Genomic DNA, 23889 nt, shown 5'->3' with positions numbered 1-23889 from the left:
GGTCCAATGCTACCAGCGCTGCTGTGTATGGGGTGGTGGAAGTCGCGTAGGCGAGCGCTATATTATGTGCGCGGGGCACCTTTAAGTGCTTCAGTAGGATGGCGTATTTGTGGCGTTCATCCAATACATCCACCAACATGGTCTCCAGACACATGCGGAGTTCTGTATACTGGGCCCGGTTCTCTTGGGTGAAGTCGGGTACCATAGGCGTGCCAATGTATGACGCTGACTGTGGATACATCGGCGAGCGTTGGGGGAGAGGCCTCCTAGGCGAGTCTCCTCCCGCTCCTTGGTATGGGCTGGTACCGGCAGTGTACCATGGCCCGCTTGTCCAGGTGCTGTTCCTCGGTGCGGGTCGTGCGTCGTGCTCACCCGTGTATAGAGTCGGGGGTCTGTAGCGCAGCTCCGCGGGAGTATAGCCTGGGCTGTACCGGACCTCCTGGTCCGGTAGAGTACTGTGCTGTCTTCGGGCGTGGTTCTCCTCCTCTTCCTCTTCGTCTTCAGTTAGGTCATCCAGTGCTTGTAGTCTCTGGTTTAGCCTCTCCACAGGATATGCTGCTCCTTCCCGGTTGCTAGGTCTCGCTTGGACCGGTGGGGGGAGGTGGTCTGTGGGGGGTATAGACCTCGTCTGTTGGTCAAGTTCAGGGTTGTTTACTCGGCTAGGGGATGCCGCCCTGGAGGTGTGTCTAGACGAGTTCCTGGAGCCTCTGGCGGAGGGAGAGGGTGTTGTCCGTCTGATCAGCTGTTCTATTAGTTGCGACTGCTGTCTGTCGCGCGCTGCGTCCCGTTGAGCACCGGCTCGTTCTCGGGCCACATTCTCTTCCATCTGAATGCGTCTTATTTCTAGACGTATCTGCTCGTGTTCGCTTCGCTGCTGGATCTGCAGTCGGTCGCGTTCAGCAGCGGCGTTCAGGCTGATGAGGAAGGCCTGCTGTAGGGTCCTCTCTGCCTCGCTGGGAGAAGGCGGTTGTATAGGGGAGCCTTCCCTCGGGGTACTCCTTGCGGAGCCTTGGAGCTCTATCTCCACGGTGCTCTCCCCGTCTTCTTCCGTGCCGAGTTCTCTCTCGGTAGCGTTGTATTCCTCCCGGGACTCATCGGGGACTACTTCTTCAGTACTGGCGGGGTGTGAAGTCATGTCTGGTTCCCACTGGTCCCCACCGTGAACTTGGTCAGTTACATTAGAGCCCGTAGGGGCCTCTATGGTCGGGGTAGTCTGGGCGTTGGGGTTAGACATACTTTTACTTTCTAGTTTTACCGCGTTTACTGTTAGTAGAAGACTAGGTTGTTGACTGACCGCGTAAGCCTCTAAGTACTGAGGGAGCCGTCGTTCGCGCTGCGGGCGTTGGTTAGGAGGATCGTTTCGTGGAGTGTTCATCATAGGCCATTTCAATATTAATAACACTATATTAATATTACACTAATTACCATCCGGCTCGAAGGACCAATTGTAACTGAGGGGTACAATTCCCTGACTGTATTACTAGATATGATACTTACTACCACTACCTTTGTACTCAATATTCGGCCACCCAGTACACGGCATAAATATATTATGATGAACACTGTCACGTAGATGAAACGGATCCAACACAAATGTACGAATTAGAAATAGGTCTTTATTTCTACACAGCGATGGTGTGTAGAGCAAGCACTTAATCAAATCAATCACATTTATGAATGGAAATAGTATGCACTTTTATGGCAAGAGTATTCGTCGGTATATCAATAGAGAATGTCCAATCTCTGAAGGCGCAGGTGGTACATATACGACCTGGAATAGTTTAAGGAATAACAGCAATGATACTTTAATGATTATATACTGGACACACTAGGGGGGGGTTAATCCGGTCGCTTGTAAGCCGACAGGAGTAGGAGGGGGGGGGGGTAGAATCCGGCTGCCTCATCCGGCCAAGGGTATCCCAGGTGAACCCACTGTAGTGCCGTTCAATGCGCCGGCGATCCTTGGACCACAGATGAAAGCAGGTGGACTCTTTGTGGGCCGGCGTCATCCGGTCCACGGAGGAGAGACGTGAAGCGACCTCGTCTTGCAGAGCGTCTCCTCACCTTGCGTCCTCTCCAGGGGGGGGGGTTCCAACACACGGCAGTGTCGGGGGTCTTTATCCATGGAATAATCAATGTATACAAAGCATAATCCGTGCCTGGGAAGGCGGGCTGTCGTCGGTAGAATAATCCGGTATACAGGTCCACTCGCTCGTCGGCTCTGGGGCTCCTCGGGTGCAGCTTCACGTGGGGTCAACCACCCTGGGTAAGCAGCCAGTTCTCTGCCCGAAACGATGGGGTACTGACTACGGTAGTATTCTCACCGCACGAAGCACTATATATTAACAGACTATTATTAGCTTAATAGACTACGTCCAACTCGACGATATAGTGCCAAATATGACTATTCAAATATTAATATACACGATGTCTCAATACCGATGGTAGGCGAACTTGGCCTTACTCCCACACGTGGCGTCGCGGGGAGGCTTTACGTCTGTGACTCTATTGGAGGGTAAGAAACTGGACTGAAAAGGAAGTCCTACTTTAGTAGCGCAGTATATATACGCACTATGAACAAATAGTCCCATTAGTGGTGCGGTAGCCAGATTCCTACGCGGAACTAGGACTTGTTCGTACATGTGGAGCGGTACGTTTGAACTGGGTCTGAGGGGTATGGCAGCCTGGCACCAAGGTCTCGACCAATAGTAGAATGGAAACTATTATGGGATGTTCAGTAGGCTAGAATGGATATTCAATGCATATTGTACAAGGAATATACAAGGGATATCAGGGAATATTAGAGAATATACAAATACAATTAAATATATATATATAAATAAATATATATATTCGGTTTAATCTGGCCCTTCACAACAACAACAAAGTGCAACAAAAGTGCAACTAGGGATAAAAACCCAATGAAATAAAATAATAATAAATAATATGCTTCTTAGCAGATTTCTTAGCTTAACATAACAGACCTAAGTTTGGGGGAACTAATGGGATAACTGGGGTTGCAACAAAAGTGCAACTAGGGCTAAAAACCAATGAAATAAAATAATTATAAATAATTATGCTTCTTAGCAGACTTAGCTTAACATAACAGACCTACAGTAAGTTTGGGGGAACTAATGGGATAACTGGGGTTGCAACAAAAGTGCAACTAGGGCTAAAAACACAATGAAATAAAATAATAATAATAAATAATATATCCTTCTTAGCAGACTTCTTAGCTTAACATCCCAGGGAACTAATGGGATAACTGGGGATGTTGTTTGCTCCTGACAAGAGTCTCAAAGCAACTCTGAGGTCATGCTCAATGTCCAATCATTTCCTCTGCTTTGTCTTCAACTGGACCAGAGCTGAGAAGCCACTTTCACAAAGATGGGTAGTGCAAAAAAAAGATTAAAAAATAAAAAGTAAATTTTTATTTTTATTTTTTTAACATACACATCCGCGACCCACTCAAAATGGCCCCGTGACCCAGCGCCATCCCATGAGTTCTAAAGCATTTGGCTGAATATGAGGTGATAATATTGCCCAAAACACGTCATCCTGCTGCTTTTGTCAGCAGTCAGCCAGTCACATCAATAAATACAAGGGAACCAGTTCCATTGGCAGCCATACATGCCCATGCTATTTAGTACTACCACCACCATGCTTCACTGATGAGGTGGTATGCTTTGGATCACGATAATTCCCAAAATGATAAATTGTGTTGATGTCCAAATATTTATGGACCTGACTGTAGCTTAGATGAGGAGCACGTTCAGCCATAGACTCATCCCACCCCCAACACACCACAAATCACCTCGGCCAATCCTTTGTTCTAGTAGCCAGGAGGCTCCACAACCATGGGCAAGGACTGACTTGGCTAATGGCTGGAGAACTGTTAGAGCTGTTTGACTAACTACTAGGGGTGGGACGATACATTGATCCAGATCGATACATCGATCTAATTATCAATAGGATCGATGCAACGTAAAAAGATCGGTTCATATCGATACTCTTATTTTGAAAATCCCAAGTGCAGCTCCGGCAGCTGGATTCGTGCGAGATGTGAAAACAGACAATCTGGCAGCAACAACAGCACATGAAATGCCTGTGTGGGAAGACGTTACAGCAGACCTTTTGCGACCCGAAATAAGTCCCTGCTTTTTTTTTTGCAACGGGTCCAATGACTCTAACATGCTTTGCATCCTCACCATTCGTGTATGCCCACATCGCCGTAAATACCTAAACTAACGTTAGCTGCTAGCGCTAACTAAGCTAAGCTAACCCTGCTCACAGGCACAGAGAAAACATCCAGAGAAATAGTGAGGGAAAGGAGGGGGGCTGAGCCAGTCTCTCCCTCTCTCTACGTTCAATGATTTTAAGTAGCAAAACGTTAAGGTATAAAAATTAACTGGGTGATAATAAACTTCATTAGCTGAAATATTCAAATATCATTACGTCTGCTATAACCATTCTCCCTTTCTCTCTGTGTGTGCGTTCGCGTCCCAGACCAGACCAGATGAGGTCAGAGGAGTTTGATAGTATTTACAGAGGATGGCCAGATAATGTTGATATTTAAACATAAAAAATATAATACATAATAAATGTATACATGATCATGCAACATAAAACATTTGTTGTAGGAATGGTTTGGGGGAGGGAGGGGTTTTAGGTTGTGTGTTGTGAGTTCCAAAAAATTGAACTTAAGTTATTAGTTTCTTTAATAGGCTGTGAACATTTTAAAGCTCAATATATCAAAACGTGGCACTTTACTTTACTTTACAGGAGGTCTATTTGTTTTAAATGTCTGGAAGAGCTAAAATGTCAAATTATTTCCTTATGTTTCCTTTTTTGAGTTGATATAAATGTTACTGATTTGTGTTACATGGGCATATGATATAGTCTCATATCGATCGCAGGCACCTGAATCGTATCGTATTGTGGCAGACTTTGTGATATCGGCAAATATCGCATCGTTGTCCAAAGAATCAATATCGTATCGTGATGAAACTGGCGATTCCCACCCTGCACAGCCTCTGGTGCACCTTGCACAAGGACTCACGCATCACTCATTAATCTACTAGCAGCACCATAGACCTTGTTTGTATACAGATATTTTATATATTTATTGATAATCCTGATAAATCTGCTAGTCTACTTATACCAGGGTAGACTAAGACTCAGTATGGAGCATTGCATATTATACAGAGAGTAGACACAGTTTGCTATATATATCTGCACATGGGGTTGACTTAGAATATGTATATGATACCAGGGAGATAATGTATTAATGATACTAACTTGACATCTCCTTTCAGTGAGCAGAGAGCCACGCCCGCCACGTTTTGCCTTTAAGGGGAAGAATGTCTCCTTACTTGTCCATATGTCATACGTCTTTCAGGTGGGTACACTGCTGGCTCTAGTGACGGGACCGTGCTGCCACCAGCCTCCCCTGTCAACCACCCTCACCCCACCTCCTCTGTCCAGACGAACGCGTCAATAAAGCAGGAGAAGTATGAACGCTATACAGAGGAAGCAGCCAGTCGAGCAGCAGTCCCTCCTACTGACGCCGCTCATCAGTTGACCACCAGCCAACATCCCCCGCGGCCGGCGTCGCTACCTCTGCCACCGAACTCGGTCTCTCCCGCCATCAGCACCGCCTCGGCGCCGCCTTTCTCTAAGAAGAGTGTGAAGCAGGAGATGTACGAGAGGATGAACGACTGCCAAGAGGAGCGGGAGAGACTGAGTTCGGTGGCGGAGGTAGCCTCGGCGCCGCCTTTCTCTAAGAAGAGTGTGAAGCAGGAGATGTACGAGAGGATGAACGACCGCCAAGAGGAGCGGGAGGATCCTCGTCTCAAGGGAAGAGAGTCGTCGGGAGACAGCATGGCCCCCCCTGTGCCCCCCACCGCGGCCCCCAAGCCGGCGCAGGGACAATCCGTCGTCATACAGGACACGGACGGAGAGGACGACAGTGACGGCGACGGCTCTTTGAAGATGGTGGCACCCTCCAACCTGGATATCATCAACATCGAAGACTCGGACAGCGAGAGCGTGTCCGACTCGTCCGCGGACGTTCCCCCCCCGCGCCCCGTGCCTCCGCAGAAAGAGGCCGGCGTGGAAGTCACGTTTGCAGCGACTCAAACGGTGAAGTTTAAGGAAGACCAAACTGACAGGTTAGTCGCGCCCCGGAAGTGCATGTTGGCGTGCGTCGCCCTGAACGTCACGATGATGGCTTTTTCTCCTCGCATATCTGTGAGCCTCGTCTCTTTGTCTTTTGTGCCCTTCAGAAAAATTGAAGTTCCATCTGCTTCGATGAAGAACATCAAGATTCAACCAGGTGAGCCACGCGCTTCCTACTTGCGTTACTATTCGAACGGCATATAAGACAGTGGAGTGTTGGGCAAACCACGAGAACCCACCGTCTGTGTGTCTCCTGCTTGTTTTAGATTCCTCTGAAGAAGCGGAGCCGTCCTGTGGGCCGTTCCAGGGCCACACGGGCCCCGTGCATGGCCTGCAGGTCCACAGCGGCTTGCTGTACACATGCTCTGGAGACAACACTGCGCGGGCCTACAGTCTGGAGGTATGATGATGATGATGGTCAGGGATTGCTTTTGTGTTTTTCAAGTGGTTTACATAGTCAGCCATGTCTTTCACCACCAGCACTTGAGGGCATCAATGGTGGAAAGTAACTAAGTATTTTGACTGAAGTACTATACTTACCGGTAAGTACAATTTTGAGCTACTTGAGTATTTACATTTTAGGGAACTTTATACTTTTACTCCCATTACATTTCAAAGGAAATATTGTACTTTTAGATTATATACTTTCACATTTGAAGCCTGTCAACTTGAAGGGGACGTACTCAGAGCAGCATAACTGGACCACATACCACTTCAACATAACCTCAATGGATCGAGGGTTCAACGCTCCCTGGAATACAAACATATGTGTAATGCATACTTTTTAACAACCTTTAACAACAAAAAACAACCTTTTATCCGTTTGTCTCGAATGTGTGTTCAGACCAGGGAATTGCAGGCGGTGTTTAAGGGCCACACCAGCAAGGTCAACTGTCTGCTGGTGTCGTCTGCTCCCAACCTACCAGTGCGCCTCTACACCGGCTCCAGTGACCAGACCATCCTCTGCTACAGTATTAAGGTAAGGTACCACAGCGCGCCTCTACACCGGCTCCAGTGACCAGACCATCCTCTGCTACAGTATTAAGGTACGGTACCATGTTTCATGGCCTGCATCAATAGAAGGGATATTTCACCTGTCCTTGTTCTGTGTAGCCTTCTGTTTTGCTTTTTGTATGAAGTTTCATCCAGGCATTGTACCAGTTCCTGTCTAAGAGGGAAATTCACCAACACACTTCTCTCTCTCTTTCTATCCATCACACACATGCACAATCGCATACACATAGCCTTCACTCCCAGACATATCCATCTACATGCACTACCCCCCACCTTTCTCTCTCTCGCTCTCTCTCCCCCTCTCCCTATCTACACATAACCTTCAACTTGTACACACACAGCCTTCTCAAAGGTATACGTCATTATACAGGTATCCCTGTACCTCATCTATAATTCATATTATGTACGTCAATGCTCCACTGGTTTTGTCTACTCTCCTATATAAATACTTTGTTAGCCGCCATTCTACAGAGATCTGGACTAGGGCCATTGCTGAAACCTAGGTCTCCATGTTGCGACATGTCATTGTCAGTAAACTATCCTTAATCAAAGACTCTACCTCTGTGAATAATATCTAGTCAAAATTATTCCACATCACTGTCCTTATCTTTCCCCCCTTGTTCTTTCCTAGACAAATAAGTGCCTTGAGAAGATCTCCCTGCCATATCGAGTGTTGTGCTTGCACATAGGCTGGAACATCCTGTACGTGGGGCTCACCAATGGATCAGTTGTTAGCTATGACATAAAGGTGAGTGAGAACCTCTGACGCTTATTGTTAAAGGGGCACTTCACCAAAAAACGACACTGATTTATTTTGCACATAATCTCTGACACATCCAAAAACTCTTAAAACGGTTTTGCACGCATTCATTTAGTTTGACTGTTGTTGAGAGCAAATACATTTGAATATGGTCACCAGTGATGGAATCGGCAGCAAGCATTGAATTATTGTGTTGTGTTAATTACATTGAGCTGTAATTAACACAACCAGGGCTTGACATTAACACCCGCCAAATGCGGGTAGAATTCGGCAGTGGCGTGTAACTCCGTCACTCTTACCAGCCACTTTGGCGGGTAGACCGGCGTGCAGCGTCACCGTTTTAGAGTCGTAGTGAAGAGTCTCTCGCTCTCTCTCAACGCAGTGCACGCTTACTTGCGTTGCGCGTAATGAGAGTCTCTCTGTCTCAAGTAGCCAAACTTTACACTATAAAAACGAACTGGATATTTGGAATAGAGTGTGTGTGTGTGATTTTTGGCTGGTGAAAATGCTGAGTGGCTAGTGACTTTGGAAAACCACTAGCCACAGTGGCTGGTGAGCCAAAAAGTTAAAGGGGAACTATTTTGCTATTTCTTTCACTATTTGGGCAATTTTACACAATTTCTGTGAGTCTATGGAACACATCTGTAAGGTTATTTTCAATCAAATGCATTGTTTTGTATTGCTAGTCAAGTACTGTAGAGCAGGGGTTCCCAAACTTTTCAGACCGGGACCCAGAAAATAAGGCGTCAGAGAGCCGCGGCCCAATGCACATCGTGAAGCTTTTCTTTTTTTTTTTTTTTGCCAGGCGACCGATTTTTTAAGCCAAATATCACTTCGATCCTATTAAGTTAGTTCAAGTTAGTTATTCATTTATATGTGCTATTTATGAGAGGGCTAACTTGTTGCAAAATAAGAATGATAATAATAATAGCCTCATTAACACTTTGGGTGCCATGGGTTAGATTCATTATATACCATAGGTTGCCGGCTCTATTTGTCTATGGAGAAGTACCCCTTCTTTGCATGGCTATAACTTTTTAAATTCTATTGCTACATTGCCATTATTAGGGCCCATTCAAAGTCCTATATGTATTGTTCATTGTGTAGCAACGTTAAACTTTTTCATTCACATATTCATAGTAAAGTATGGTCTAATGTATAAGTATGTTTTCATCTCTTTCTGCAGCTTTCTCCAGAACGTGATATATAGCCCCAAATGCATTATATTGATGATGAAATACAGTTTGATGGCAATCGGGGCGATATAAAAAATTTCAATTGGACGTACTTCTAGATTCTAGAATGATCTACGTATGATCTGATGATGACCGGATGGGCGGGGGATCGTTTATAATTCCGTGGGCAGCGTTATATCATTCATCTAGTGTGGGTGATATGTTCATCATAACAGTTTATATGGAATACGATCAAAAATAAGTTACGCTGAATCTTACCGTATCCTCCTCGCGCCGTTGGGCGATGAGCGTGGAACAGTCATTTACCTATTATGGTATGTAGAAATATCGGGTCCATTTCCAGCTTGTATAATAGTAAATATGTCCAAATCATGTTGTTTATCGAGTTATTGGCAATCGATCGCTATGTATTGTGTCGAGATCGAGTCCCGTGAGCCAAACAGAGTGCCCGGAAGTAATATGGTCGACCAGCACAACCTCCATAGCACTTCCTGTTTGGCGATTGCGCCGATCGGCCACCAGATGGCGCTCCTGAACCGCCAGAGAGCTCAGTGGGTCCTCCTGGTGGATCTCAGGCCAGTGGAGGGGAAATATGAATCCGATCGCAGATTTTTTAAATATTGATATAAGGACGCTGTACAGCGTCCTCCGGCAACTTGAGCATGGCCGGGAATGACGCTCTAAAGCGTTTTCCGGCAGTCAAAGTGTTAAAATACTATTGTTGCTTCAGTTGTTTTCAGCGTTTTATGTGCATAATCTGTTATTTAGTTTGAAATGTTCGTTGAAATAAGTAGATTTTTCGTTTTTGTTTATTTATTAAGTTAATATAAAACCATATAGTCACATTTTAGAATACAATAGAATAGAATTTTAGAATACAACTAGAAACACTGTCCTGGCCTGCTTCTAAGTTCAGTGGCCTGACAATTTTTATTTTTTATTTTTTTTTTTTTAATCATCTCGCGGCCCTCCCGTGGCTTCTCGCGGCCCACCTTTGGGTCGCGACCCCGACTTTGGGAACCACTGCTGTAGAGCACCACTTTCTGCACTTCCAGATTCCAAGCTGTTTTTGGGTGGGCTCCGCCCATACTTGTAATGCGCTTTGAGTGACAGACTGACAGTCACCCACCTGCACTGGCAGATAACTTTGAGAGAGAGAGAGAGAGAGAGAGAGAGAGAGAGGGATAGAGAGAGAGGGAGAGACAGATAGAGAGAGGGAGAGACAGATGGAGAGAGATAGAGAGGGAGAGAGGAGAGATCGCTCCAAGAGTGTGTGTGCGTGGCTCGAGTTGCGAGTGTATGTCAAATGCAGGGGGAGAGACAGAGGAGAGATTGCTCCGTATGAGCCTCTCTCTCTCTCTCCCTCTCTTTCTCTCTTTTGGGGAAGTGCAAGTGTCTGACAGGGAAACCGCTTCCGCATTATTTCCACTCGCTCCGTTTTGGTCATAACTTCAATGTTACACTAACTTCCTCGAATTGTTGATTGTGGGCGGTGGCTACAACCACAGAAGGAGCTGAGATATGCAAATCAGCATTACTACGTAGGCTAGCGAGGCAATTCTGAATGGCTTAGTTCACTGGGGGAGGATCTTGTATCAACTGAACTGTAGGAATGGGACCAAATGAGAATTTCACATCTAGTCAGTGTTGGTATAAACCCACATTGCTAGAAAACAATGCTAACAACTGGAAAAGGCCATTTATAAGATAGTTCCCCTTTAATGTCAAGCCCTGAACACAACACAAGGATTCAATTAGGGGTGCACCGATGTATCGGTCGGGTATCGGTATCGGCCGATAAGTGCCTTGTTGACTGCAATCGGCCTATCGGCCGATAAGCTCGAATGTGCCGATGGCAGTAGCCGATAAATATCCATCAATTTGTGTAGCGTCAAGACAAAAAAAAGTTCACTCGCGACCTGCACAACGCCGTCCCCAGTCCCCCCCCCACACACACACACACACACAAGCTACTGCATCAAAGTTACTACTTATGATTAACAAGGCATTCGTTTTGTGGCACTAACGTTATATAGTTAGTGTTACACGTTCAATAACATCAGCATATTATTTACCCGAACGTAGCAAGCGTTCATACTAGCTCAGTTCCTTCTGTTGCTCACAGAGCCCTGAGTTTTACCCATTCTGCAATCTGTTAATAACGTTTTCAATCAGACACATGTATAGAAAGGCTTTGTTTTATTATAACATTAGTTGCAGTAAAATCATTATGCCTCATTTAAGTCATCCTGCGGAGCTAAAAGCTAAACGTCAGCCGCGCCGCCATTGTTGTTGTTGTAGAAAAGCTCTTGTCAAAATCAATGGCGGACAAAAGCCGAAGTAAAAAATGTATACGCGCTTGCCGATTGGTGGTAACAGCAGAGGCGGGTGCAAGCGGTGTGTGACGTAATTGGCAGAATCGACTGTCAATCAAAATGTCATTGGTTGAGACAATAGTATCTAGCTGCGCCTGCAGCCCAGCAGGTAGACCATGCTGGGAGAACTAGTATCTAGCTGCAGCCCTGCAGAACATACTGGGAGAGAGATAGTGCTATTTCTTGATGTTTCCTTTTTTTTAAGTAAGTAAAGAGGCCTATGTTCATATCGGTGAGCACAATTTGTAACACAAATATACAGTAGTTTCATAAAAAAAATATATATATATTAAAAAAAGAAAATTACAAAAAAAAAATATTTAAAAAATATTACAAAAAAAATTGTTGCCACAAATATCGGTATCGGCCGATTGTGTTAGTTGAACAATCGGTATCGGTGGCAAATTTTCATATCGGTGCATCCCTAGATTCAATGCCCCCAATGACATCACTGGTGGCCATATTCAAACTCATTTACTCTCAATAACTGTCAAACTAAATGAATGTGTGCAAAACTACTAAGAGTTTTTGGATGTGTGTGAGATTATGTGCAAAATAAATCTGCATTGTTTTTTGGTGAAGTGTCCCTTTTTAACATATTCATTGTAAAGCCTGTTCTTACAAACATCACCAACATAAAGGTTTTACAGCCACAACATATAGCTGATATAATATTTGTACGTGGGCTATATTGTGTCCTTTCAGCTAGAGAATGAAAACATGTCTCAATTACTTTATTAATATTATTATTATTTTTAATTTTTTTATTGATCTTTTCCCCCCTCCCTTTTCCTCCGATTTTCTCCTATCCCAATGTTAGTCGTTATGCCAATTCCCAATCCCCTTCCTGGTCGCTGCGCACTTACCCCCCACAGTCGGTCTGGGAGAGTGGAGGCTATCACGTGCTTCCTCCGACACACGTCTAGCCAATCAACCGCTTCTTTTCACCTGGCTCACTGAGAGGGCGTAGCGTGTGGAAGGATCACACTATCCCACTTAGATCCTATCCGCGCTTAGCAGGCGCCCCGACCGAACTGTAGGAGTCGCTGTTTACAATGACCCGGACCCACCCCGCCAGCTTCTCCCACCCTCTAATACTGCCAATTGTATTAGTGTGAACGGCCAGCCAAGCTGGTGACAACCCCGGAGCTGTGAGCTGGATTCGAACAGGCGAATCCTAGCGTCTCCGGGGTTGGTGACGAACGCAATCTCCGCTACGCCACCTGACCGCCCCCGCTTTATTAATATTATAATTTGTAATTTTGTACCCATTTGTTTACATGTAGATGTACGGATCTTTAAACTCCGCTCAACATGAATGTCTGAAGCGATACAAACTAAAACTCGCATTATCTCTCTCGCTCTCTCTCTCGCTCTCGCTCTCTATATATATATATATAGAACCTGAAGGAGCTGGATGTGTTCGAGTGCCACGGCTCCCGGGGGGTGAGTTGCTTGGCCACGGCCCAGGAGGGGGCCCGGCGGGTCCTGCTGGTGGGCTCCTTCGACAGCACCATCAGCGTGCGGGACGCTAAGAGCGGCCTGCTGCTGCGCACCCTGGAGGGGCACACCAAGACGGTGCTCTGCATGAAGGTGAGGAAGAGGGGACCCCCCTCCACATCGTCCTCGCCAGCTTTGAACCTTTTCAAATGTGTCTTTAGAGGGTCTTTGACATATTCTTTATGAGTCATTAGTCATTGTTGGAAAATGATAAACAATTATCTGGCTTCACAATATGTTTTGGCATCAGATAAGCACTGGATTTAAATAGGGTTTTCCGTATAATTGCATTCATTTGTGGACTATCTATTTTTATCAACTATTAATTTGGCAACATTCTATCACTGTTAATAATTAATTGGATGGATGAAAGCTCTTATCACTGTACTGAAGTTGGTGTTCTTTCCGTTGTCAGGTGGTGAATGACCTGGTCTTTAGCGGCTCTACCGACACAGCTGTTCACGCTCACAACATCCATGTAAGTCTGTCCATCAGTCTCAAGCCCCGCCCTCTTTTCTTGATCCTCCAATCACAACGTTTGCTTCCGATAATTCTGCCCCAGGACTATACAGTATAAATGCTGCTTTGACTATATAGCTCATCGCTACCCTGTCGGCACTTCTGTCTTCCACCTCCAACGTGCAGACGGGGGAGCTGGTGCGCATCTACAAGGGTCACGGCATGCCTGTCACAGCGCTAGCCATCCTGGGCAAGGTGATGGTGACCGCCTGCGTGGACAAGCTGGTGCGCGTCTATGAGTTACAGGTAGGTAGTGACACTTGATCTCAACTTCGGCCCGTATTCGCAAAGCTTCCCAGAGACTTGAGTGCAGTGACCGGGAGGCGGGAGCACTTCATGACCTCATCCAAACAGACTTGAGGCTGACTCTAGATCAGTGACCGGGAACACTTGTCTTCATGACCTCATCCAAACAGACTTGAAGCTGACTCTAGATCAGTGACCAGTACTTGAGATGCTTTGTGAATATTGTCCCTGATCTTGTATTATGATATTTATATTGTATTTATATTTATCTCCCTCCCTGAACTAACTCTTTCCTCCTTCCTCCTCCAGTCTCATGACCGCCTGCAGGTGTACGGGGGTCACAGTGACATGATACTATGTATGACAATCCACAAGAGCATGGTGAGTCTACCCAACCTTGTCTAAGCAAATACAGAGTGAAGTGTCACTGAGGTTTTAGCGAATATGGATGAGCAACAATGAGGTACATTTTCAAGAGTTTAAAGCGACCATGTGCGTTTTTAAAGTTCTGGAGCACGTACAAAGCAAGAGAGCACCGGTGCTTCAACACGGCACTCACCTTCTCTGCTCTAGCCTCGAATGGTCTGGTGAGATACGGCTTAGTCGGCCTTCTCGCGATACCAGAAGTAGAAGCCTTGGAACAAACGAGAAGTTTCTTCCTGCACAGAACGCATGGTTTTTATTTATTATAATTTTTTTTTACACTGGAAAACAAAAATGCAGCTACCTCGACCAAAAAAAGAAAGCACACGGAGGCAACGAAGCAACAAAGCAAAGAGGCTCTGTGTTGAAAACACAGACGGTACCGCTTGGGGCCAGCAGGCAACCCTAGTGGTCATCCACACTATCAGACAGGCTAATAAAGACTAATGCATTTCCCAAACTGATACTAAATCACATTGATAATTTTATTTGGTTAGACTAGAAGTCTTTATTTGTCATGCAGTTTTAACACACACACGCGAGATGGGCGACCCACAGGAACACACACACACATGCACTGAGTCGCCGATGAAATGTCTCTCTGCACTTTTCCCATCCCGTTGTCCTTCCCCCCATGGGCAGCCGGGAGCAGATAGGGCGTCAACGTGAGCCCCGCCCCGGGGACCAATCCAAGTGCTCCTGTCCGTCTTCGTCAAGGACGCCACAGCGTTAGCGATCTGTTGTGCATGTTTTTCCATTGAGTTGATCTTATCTGGGGGGAAACCCTTGCGAGCACGGGGAGAACATGCAAACTCCACACAGAAAGGCCTGGGAGATACCCCACCTGAGTACCTGGTATCATGGAAACCTGGTCCCCAAGCGGGAATCGAAACCTGGACCTTCTTGCTGTGAGGCGACAGTGTTAACCACTACACCACCGTGCCGCTCTTGTATATTGTACACAGTCCTTTACACTGCTCCACTATATAGCCCATCCCTGCTTGCCACCACCACAAAGAACCTGCGGTAAACAACTTTTTATTGGAGTGCCTGCATTCAGCTTTAACTAATGTCTCCCTCACAGATCTACACGGGCTGTAACGATGGGAGCGTTCAGGCAGTAAAACTCAACCTGATGAGGAACCACCGCTGCTGGGTAAGATGATGATCATTCCCTCCTTGTTGGAAGAGACGAAATATATGGATAGAAATATATCAATAGAAATATAACACACAGGGCGGCTGATTGGTGCAGTGGGCAAGGCGCTCGCCTCTAACGCAGGAGATGCTGGGTTCGAGCCCAGCTCTCGCCGTTGCTACCGGCTGGCCGGTCGTTCATACTAACACAATTGGCAGTGTTAGAGGGTGGGAAAGCCGGTGGGTGGGGATTTGACGTTGTGGACAGCGACTCCTACAGGTCGGTTTGGTGACGCCGGTGCGACGGAAGCAGGAAGTAGCGGGGGCAGCGTGATGCCTCCCACGCGTTACTCCTCGCCACTGAGAGTTCGAGCTGCTGCGGTGAAAAGATGCGACAGGCTGCCTCCTCGTCTACCGGAGGGGACACGTGATGCAAGGCTTCTGTCCTCACTACAACCAACTTGTGGGAGGCATAGTCTAGCAACGATCAAGACAGGGGAGGGAAGAATTGGATAATACGAAATTGGGATGGGAGAAAAATAGAAAATGGGGAGAAAAAGTGGATACAAAAAAAAAGAAATATAACACACGGTAATATAAAGCTTTTCCAATGTTTTACCTACTCGACCACTGCACAGAAATTAGGCATTTTCTTTCAAATGTGGTTACCAATGGTTACAGGCAGCCATGTCGGAAGAAAGAGAATCACGCAAACATTCCATGCAAGGCCTCTATTCAGTTGGCAGGTAGCTATAACGAACAAGAGATGGTGTTCACCATCGCAAGTTACAGGCCTCTGTTTCAGTCCTGTTCTCAATGGGCCGTTTCTGTGCCTGTAACAAGCGGGCCGCTTTTATCGTATAAATGCATACATCTAGCAATGGTGCACGAGCCTGTACCATTGAATTAAATTCAGATCAAACTGTCAAACGATATTGCAGATCAAATAGGACTATAAATCGAATGTACCATTACAAATGTTGTCAAACTTATTTTAGGCTCAACCTTAGAAAAGAGAAGGTTTTACACGCGAGTGCCCATTTGGTACACACAGGTCTTTCTCACCCTGGGCTAGAAAATCCTAAATTCATCCACATAATTCGGGTTATTTTTAACCTAGAACCTTTAACCTATTTGTTAACCTATTTCAAGGCTCTAGTGACGTCAAAACAAAGGAAGGTAAAGAAACAATACATTTGGGGCAATAACATTGAGGTTTGACAACGTGAAATATAAACGGCGTGATATGGTTGGTCTTCCGCTGTCAGCTGCTGGTGTAGTGTACTTTTATTAAATATAGATGCCAATCAAAAGCCCGGAGTCTGCTCCTTCATAAGACTGCGATTTCTTCTTCGTCGAGTTCTTCCGGTTTCCGGTGCAATGCTTATTTCTGATTTAAGTTGTTTGTGATGCCTTGCAACGAAGAACTCTCCAATGCAGACTAGTCATCAACAAGACTAGCAAAGTCCAATATGTACTCGTTCATTAGATCCGATGCATCTATTGCTGTTCCTGATGCCGAGAATTTGTTTGTTTACATTTTTTTAAACACAAGCCCATGTGCTCATTGTATTTATGGGCGTCACTCGAAACTCCGAGGCACTCGCTCGCCTTCATTCAAATGTAAATATAACTCCGCCCACGCAAGACGTTTTGTTGTGATTTGACGCAATTTGACTTGCGCGACTTGTGGTTGAAAGCGCTGGGCGAGGTCACATTTTTCTGTTTGCTGGCATCATTACAATAATCAGGCGTCATGCTGAACCACACAACAGTCAAACAATGTCTACCAAACCAGCCAAATATGTCTTTTTATTTATTTAAAATGTATTCTAATTCTAAAAGTTCCCAGAAAAACATTACTCTCAGCAGTGGGATTTTGGTCCGACTGGATCGGTATGCCTGTCTTGTGCTGCTGGGACGAAAATGCTCGTTTGGTCGCAGCTTTCGTTACACAGTAGCAGGAGTTGGTTGGGCTTGACGTGCCGAGACAGCTTGTACACAACCCGAAACCTGTCTGGCCTCACGTGGTATGAGGCTGTAATCCATTACCTGGAAGACAATAGGCCAGGGGAGGGGACTAACAAACCAACTCCAAAACACCAGAAGCCAGAAATGGTGGAAGGTTGGGCTTGGGGCCAGCGACCCCATCCTGTAAAAACCTCATTGCTACAAAAACGTCAACAAAGAAAAACCAAGAATCTCCGGCCCTGAGAGAGGATGGACCTCAGGTAGGAAGTATGACGCAGTGTAGTGAAAGCCGGAAACATCCGGAAGCTACCCTGCCGACCACCATTCTCTCAAGCAGGGCCATTACCACCATCGGAACATGGAATGTAAGGACCATGTATGAAGCCGGAAAGACTGTGCAGGTGGCTGCCGAGATGAGGAATTACAATCTTGCCATACTCGGAATCAGTGAATCAAGGTGGATCGGATCCGGCCAGAAGAGGCTCGCCACAGGCGAGATGACACTGTACTCAGGCCATGAAGAGGTCGATGCACACCATACCCAGGGAGTGGCTTTGATGCTGTCCAAGGCTGCCCAGAGAGCACTTATTGGATGGGAGGCACATGGTCCTAGGATCATTGCAGCTTCCTTTAGAACAGGGGTCTCAAACTCAATTTACCTGGGGGTCGCTGGAGGTAGAGTCTGGGTGAGGCTGGGCCGCATCAAATATTCCACAAAAAAAGGGTTTCAAGTATTCAAAAAAAAAGTACAACTGATCCAATCTTCTCAATCTTTAGCAATAACATTTCAGAACATGAACAGTTCTTCAGGACATGAACGGTTCTTCAGGCACTTTAGTCACATAATTGGTTTGGTGCTGGGACCAGGGGAGTAGCGGGGGGGGGGGTTAGGATGATTCCAAGGGCCCAGCACTGGGGGGGGGGGGGGGGGCCCAGAGAACACTATTATTATCTTTTTATTAATATGGTTTTATTATTATCCTAAAGTAAGTTAATGTAGATGACTCAAAAGTATAATTGCCTGTATTATAAAAAAAAAATAGGTAAAAACCATATTATGCGTTTTCATCAATAAATAAATGCCCCACATTTTTTTATAGATTGGGGGCCCCACATTTTTTAATAGATTGGGGGGGCCCACAAATTGTTTCTTTCATGGGGCCCAGAATCTCCAGCTACGCCCCTGGCTTGGACTCAGGATGAACGCATATTTTCCCGTCCATTCACCTTTGAATTGCAGTCGACTTTTCTTTTACTGACCATCTTTGAAAATGCCATATTTTTCTGCTGGCTGCCTGCTGGCGAAAATAGGCTAATAGCTACATTTATCTCACAGAGATAAAACTGGGAGCGAGTTTACTGTAGATGCGCTGCCAACTCTGCTCCGACTTGAACTGAACGAGAGAGACGACATGCAGTCCGTGAAGACCCGCTCTACTCCCCTACTCTGCCTCTGATTCGCAGACTGTGGGTGAGGGGGAAAAACGCTGACGGGACGCGTATGTGATTGGACCAGACTCGTACACAGACAGACAGTGGCAGTGCAGCCGGACATGCAGAGCACACTGCTCGCAGAGGAGAGAGATAGCGAGGCTGCATTTGCTTCCACTTTACTTGATATCACTCCGGAATCACGTTTCAACCAAGTCACTAACATAACGTTGCTGTCTTGAGCCTGCGCTATGGTAGCCTACAAGTGATAAAATAAATAAAACTTCCAACTCTCGCGCAACGACTTGGCAAACAGTTGCGCGCGGGCCGCATTAACACTACACTTTGATGTCCAGTAGGGGGCCGCAAAATATCATCCCGCGGGCCGCAATTGGGCCGCGAGTTTGAGACCCCTGCTTTAGAACTATGAAGGCAAAAATAAACATGAACATTATCCAGTGCTATGCCCCTACAAATGACAGCAATGAAGAGAGAAAAGAAGAATAGCAGCAGACTACAGGACATCATTCAGAAATACCCAGAAAGACATTTAGTCATTTAGCTGACGCTTTTATCCAAAGCGACTTACAAGTTCTGTACGACAAGCCATCAGGAAGGGCACAACTCTATCAGCTGAGCAACAATGTTCATCAAAGTGTTGAGTGCTACAGTGTAGGTTAGTTTATTAGGACAAGTGCATGACAGTACGGTTAGTTAGCGTTAGATTTTTTATTTATTTAAAAAAAAAAAAAAATCAGATAATGGTTGAAGAAGTGCGTCTTTAGTCGACGGCGAAAGATTGGACGTGTTTCGGCTGTCCTAACTGGGGTGGGTAATTCATTCCACCATTGTGGGGCAAGGACTGAGAATAGGCGACTTCTCTTTGATGACCCTCCCGGAGCTTGGATAGGAGTAGGTCTGAGGCGGCCAGAAGATGCAGAGCGTAGGGGTCTTGAGGGTGTGTAGTTGGAGACCATTGACCGGATGTAGGCGGGGGCGGTTCCCTTTGCTGCACGGTATGCTAGGTCGAGGGCCTTGAAGCCGATTCGTGCAGTAATGGGGAGCCAGTGCAGGTCCCTAAGAAGTGGGTTGACATGGGCCGACTTCGGTAGGTTTGAGATCAGGCAGGCCGCTGCGTTCTGAATGAGTTGAAGAGGCTTAGTGGCAGTGGCCGGGAGGCCAGCGAGCAGTGCGTTGCAGTAGTCGAGGCGGGAGATGACTGTTGATTGGACGAGGAGTTGGGTGGCTTCTTTTGTCAGGAAGGGGCGGATCCTTCTGACGTTGCTCAGGAGGAATCGACAGGTTCTGGTTGTCGCTGCGATGTGAGCAGAGAAGTTCAACTGGTCGTCGAGAACAACACCAAGGTTCTTGGCGGTCAGGGACGCGGTCACAGCTGCATTCTCGACTGTGATGGAAAGGTCGGTCAGGGGGGAGGATTTGGCCGGCAGGTGGAGCAATTCTGTTTTGCTTAGGTTCAGTTTGAGGTGGTTGGTCGTCATCCAGGCGGAGATGTCGGACAGACAGGCCGAGATCCGCTCAGAGACGTGGATATCTGAGGGAGGGAAGGAGAGGAAGAGTTGAGTATCGTCGGCATAACAATGGTAGGAGAAGCCATGAGACATGATAATGTTACCCAGTGATTTAGTGTAGAGGGAGAAGAGAAGGGGTCCTAAAACATCATAATGGGAGACTTCAATGCCAAGGTAGGAAGTGACAACAGAGGCTACGAGGAGACAATGGGAAAGCAAGGTATAGGAGAGATGAACGACAACGGGGAGAGATTCGCAAACCTATGTGCCACTAACAACCTGGTCATCGGCGGAAGCATTTTCCCCCACAAAAGGATACACAAAGCTACTTGGATCTCACCGGACCTCAACACCGAAAACCAGATAGACCATGTGTGCATCACTAAGAATTTCAGGAGGTCCCTTCAAGATGTATGTGTTAGGAGAGGAGCTGATGTTGCCTCAGACCACCACCTCCTGGTTGCCCGGCTGAAGCTGAAATTAAAGAAAAACTGGACAGGGGAGAAGAATCGGAGACAAACATTCAACACAGCACTTCTGAGAGACCCAAGCAAGTTAGAAGAATACAAACTCACACTTAGGAACAAGTTTCAAGCCCTGCAAGAGTTGATAGAAGAAGAGGAGGAAAACATCGACAAGAAGTGGAAGTCTGTGAAGGAAGCAGTAAGTACAACGTGCAAAGAAGTACTGGGCCCGAAGAAACACAACCACAAGGAGTGGATATCAGCAGAGTCATTGAGGAAGATAGAGGAGAGGAAAGGGAAGAAGGCACTAATCAACAACAGTCGAACAAGAGCCGAAAAGGTCAAAGCACAAAACCAGTACACAGAAGCCACAAAAAGGATTAAGAAAAGCATCAAGGCAGACAAGAAGGACCATATAGAGAGTCTTGCGGCAGAGGCTGAAGAAGCAGCTAGACATGGACATTTGAAAGACTTATATAACACCACCAAGAAGCTGTCAGGAAAGTTTAGTAGACCAGTTAAGGACAAAGATGGACAGCCAATCATCGGAGAGGAAAGACAAAAGGAAAGATGGGTAGAACATTTTGAGGAACTGCTAAACAGACCAGCACCACAGGACCCACCAGACATCCAGCAAGCTGACAGGGATCTGCTGATAGACTGCAGCGTGCCAACAAAAGAAGAGATCCGCAAAGCCATCAAGAAGCTGAGGAACGGCAAGACTGCAGGACCCGACAATATTCCGGCAGAAGCACTGAAGGCCGATATAGAGACGATGGAAGAGATGCTCCATCCTCTCTTCAAGAAGATATGGGAAGAAGAACACATCCCATCAGAATGGAAGGCGGGATACCTCGTCAAAATACCGAAGAAAGGAGATCTGAGCCAATGTGCAAACTACAGAGGGATCACATTACTCTCCATCCCAGGAAAAGTATTCAACAGGATTATACTGGACAGGATGAAGGACGCCGTCGACCCACAGCTACGAGACCACCAGGTGGGCTTCCGCAAAAACAGATCCTGCACAGACCAGATTGCAACACTGCGGATAATACTGGAGCAGTCATTAGAGTGGAATTCACCCCTATTCATTAATTTCATTGACTACGAAAAGGCTTTCGACAGCGTGAATAGAGAGACCCTCTGGAAGCTACTCAGACACTACGGCGTGCCAGAGAAGTACAGAAATATCATCAGGAACTCCTAATGAGGGGATGACCTGCAGGGTAATTCATGGCGGTCAACCCACGACGCCTTCCAGATAAAAACTGGAGTGAGACAGGGCTGTTTGTTGTCACCATTTCTGTTCCTGCTGGCAATAGACTGGGTCATGAAGCAATCCACGGCAGAGAAACGAAATCGCATACAATGGACATTATGGACGCAGTTAGAAGACCTCGACTTTGCAGATGACCTGGCCCTTCTCTCTCACACCCAGCAGCAGATGCAGGAAAAGACCAGTACCATCGCTGACAACTCTACTCGGCTTGGGCTTAACATCCACAGAGGGAAGAGCAAGGTCATGAGAATCAATGCTGACAACACATCACCCATCATTCTGGAAGGAGAAGCGTTGGAAGAGGTAGACAACTTCACCTACCTGGGCAGCATGGTTAACAAGCAAGGTGGAATAGATGCTGATGTGAGAGCCAGGATTGGCAAGGCCAGAGGAGCCTTTCTCCAACTAAAAAACATCTGGCGCTCAAGAGACATTTCCATCACAACCAAGATCAGGATATTTAACACCAACGTGAAGTCAGTCCTACTCTATGGCGCTGAGACCTGGAGGACCACTGTCACAACAACCAATAAACTACAAGTTTAACACCTGTCCTGTAACCAGAATCCTCCAGATTCGCTGGCCATCAGCAATAAAGACCTGTGGCAACAAACACAACAACAGCCAGCAGAGAAAGAGATTCTCCAACGGCGTTGGAGATGGATTGGCCATACACTCCGTAAACCATCCCTGAGCATCACAAGACAATTTCTCAGGTGGAACCCCCAAGGGAAAAGAAAGAGAGGCCGACCACGAAACACCTGGCGCAGAGACTTGGAAGATGATGCCAAGAAGATTTGATTTGATAGTTTATTTGGTAGGGACAACACATGGGACACACCTGGGGCCAGCTTGAAAGGTTGGCTCAGGATCGGGATGCTTGGAGAACCCTTGTTGACGGTCTATGCCCCAAACAGGGTAAAAGGCGTAAGTAAGTAAAGTAAGGGTCGGTATGATGCCAGATGATAGAAAAATAGTGTCGAGATGATTTTTTTTTTTTTTCAAAATTACAGTTGGGAATTTGACAAAGATGAGATGTACCTTTTTTAAGCCTGGGTTCTCTCTTCCTGTGTAGTGACATGGCTGTGCTCTGATCTTCATTCTCTCTTCTTCCTGTGTAGTGACATGGCTGTGCTCTGATCTTCATTCTCTCTTCTTCCTGTGTAGTGACATGGCTGTGCTCTGATCTTCATTCTCTCTTCTTCCTGTGTAGTGGCATGGCTGTGCCCTGATCTTCGGGATGGTGGAGCACCTTCTGCATCACTTGCTCAAGGACCACAACAACCCTCAGCAGCAGACTGCCAAGTGTCGCTGGAGGGGCTGCGAAGCCTTCTTCGCCACAAGAGACTTTATTAGACTGGTAATAAACTGATGCCCTCTTCTAGCACCAACATGAGCAGCATGGGCAGGGTGCTTGGCATTACCAGACCACTTAAAGGGGCACTTCACCAAAATAAAAATTATTTAATTTGATGGTTATTGAGAGTAAATTAGTTTGACTGTGGCCACCATTGATGTCATCGGGGACATTGAATCCTTGTTTTGTGTTGATTACAGCTCAATGAAATTATAAGGTAGCAGTTCCTATAAATTAATAAGACAATGTATTGCTATTTTGTCATCTACATAATTTCAAGATCCTGTAACACAACACAAAAATTCAATGTCCCTTATGACATCACTGGTGGCCATATTCAAACAAATTTACTCTCAATAACCGTAAAACTAAATGACTGCAAAACTTTTTTTACTTTTTTTTTTTATTATTTTTTTATATATGAAGTGCCCATTTAAGCACTATGCGTCATAGTATAGTGAACCTAGGTATTGGAATACTGTAGGTACTGTGTGGCAATGTAGATTTC

General features: G+C 46.1%; 1 protein-coding gene across 1 annotated transcript in view; it reads left to right on the top strand.

Annotated features, from left to right (window-relative positions):
- Positions 1 to 23889, top strand: part of LOC311229199 (zinc finger protein 106-like) — a 65855-nt gene that overhangs the window by 40140 nt on the left and 1826 nt on the right. Inside the window, exons 11-21 of the mRNA XM_084315268.1 lie at positions 5399 to 6170; positions 6285 to 6334; positions 6444 to 6577; positions 7022 to 7156; positions 7823 to 7939; positions 12924 to 13115; positions 13438 to 13500; positions 13668 to 13787; positions 14097 to 14168; positions 15295 to 15366; positions 23238 to 23384. Coding sequence (XP_084171394.1) covers positions 5399 to 6170; positions 6285 to 6334; positions 6444 to 6577; positions 7022 to 7156; positions 7823 to 7939; positions 12924 to 13115; positions 13438 to 13500; positions 13668 to 13787; positions 14097 to 14168; positions 15295 to 15366; positions 23238 to 23384 — 1874 coding nt within the window. The remainder of the gene's footprint in view (positions 1 to 5398; positions 6171 to 6284; positions 6335 to 6443; positions 6578 to 7021; positions 7157 to 7822; positions 7940 to 12923; positions 13116 to 13437; positions 13501 to 13667; positions 13788 to 14096; positions 14169 to 15294; positions 15367 to 23237; positions 23385 to 23889) is intronic.

The sequence above is a fragment of the Notolepis coatsorum genome, assembly GCF_963971535.1.
Source record: "Notolepis coatsorum genome assembly, chromosome: 5".
In the NCBI taxonomy this organism is placed as follows: Eukaryota; Metazoa; Chordata; class Actinopteri; order Aulopiformes; family Paralepididae; genus Notolepis; species Notolepis coatsorum.
The sequence above is the reverse complement of the archived record's forward strand: the minus strand, read 5'-3'. Positions and strand labels throughout refer to the sequence as shown.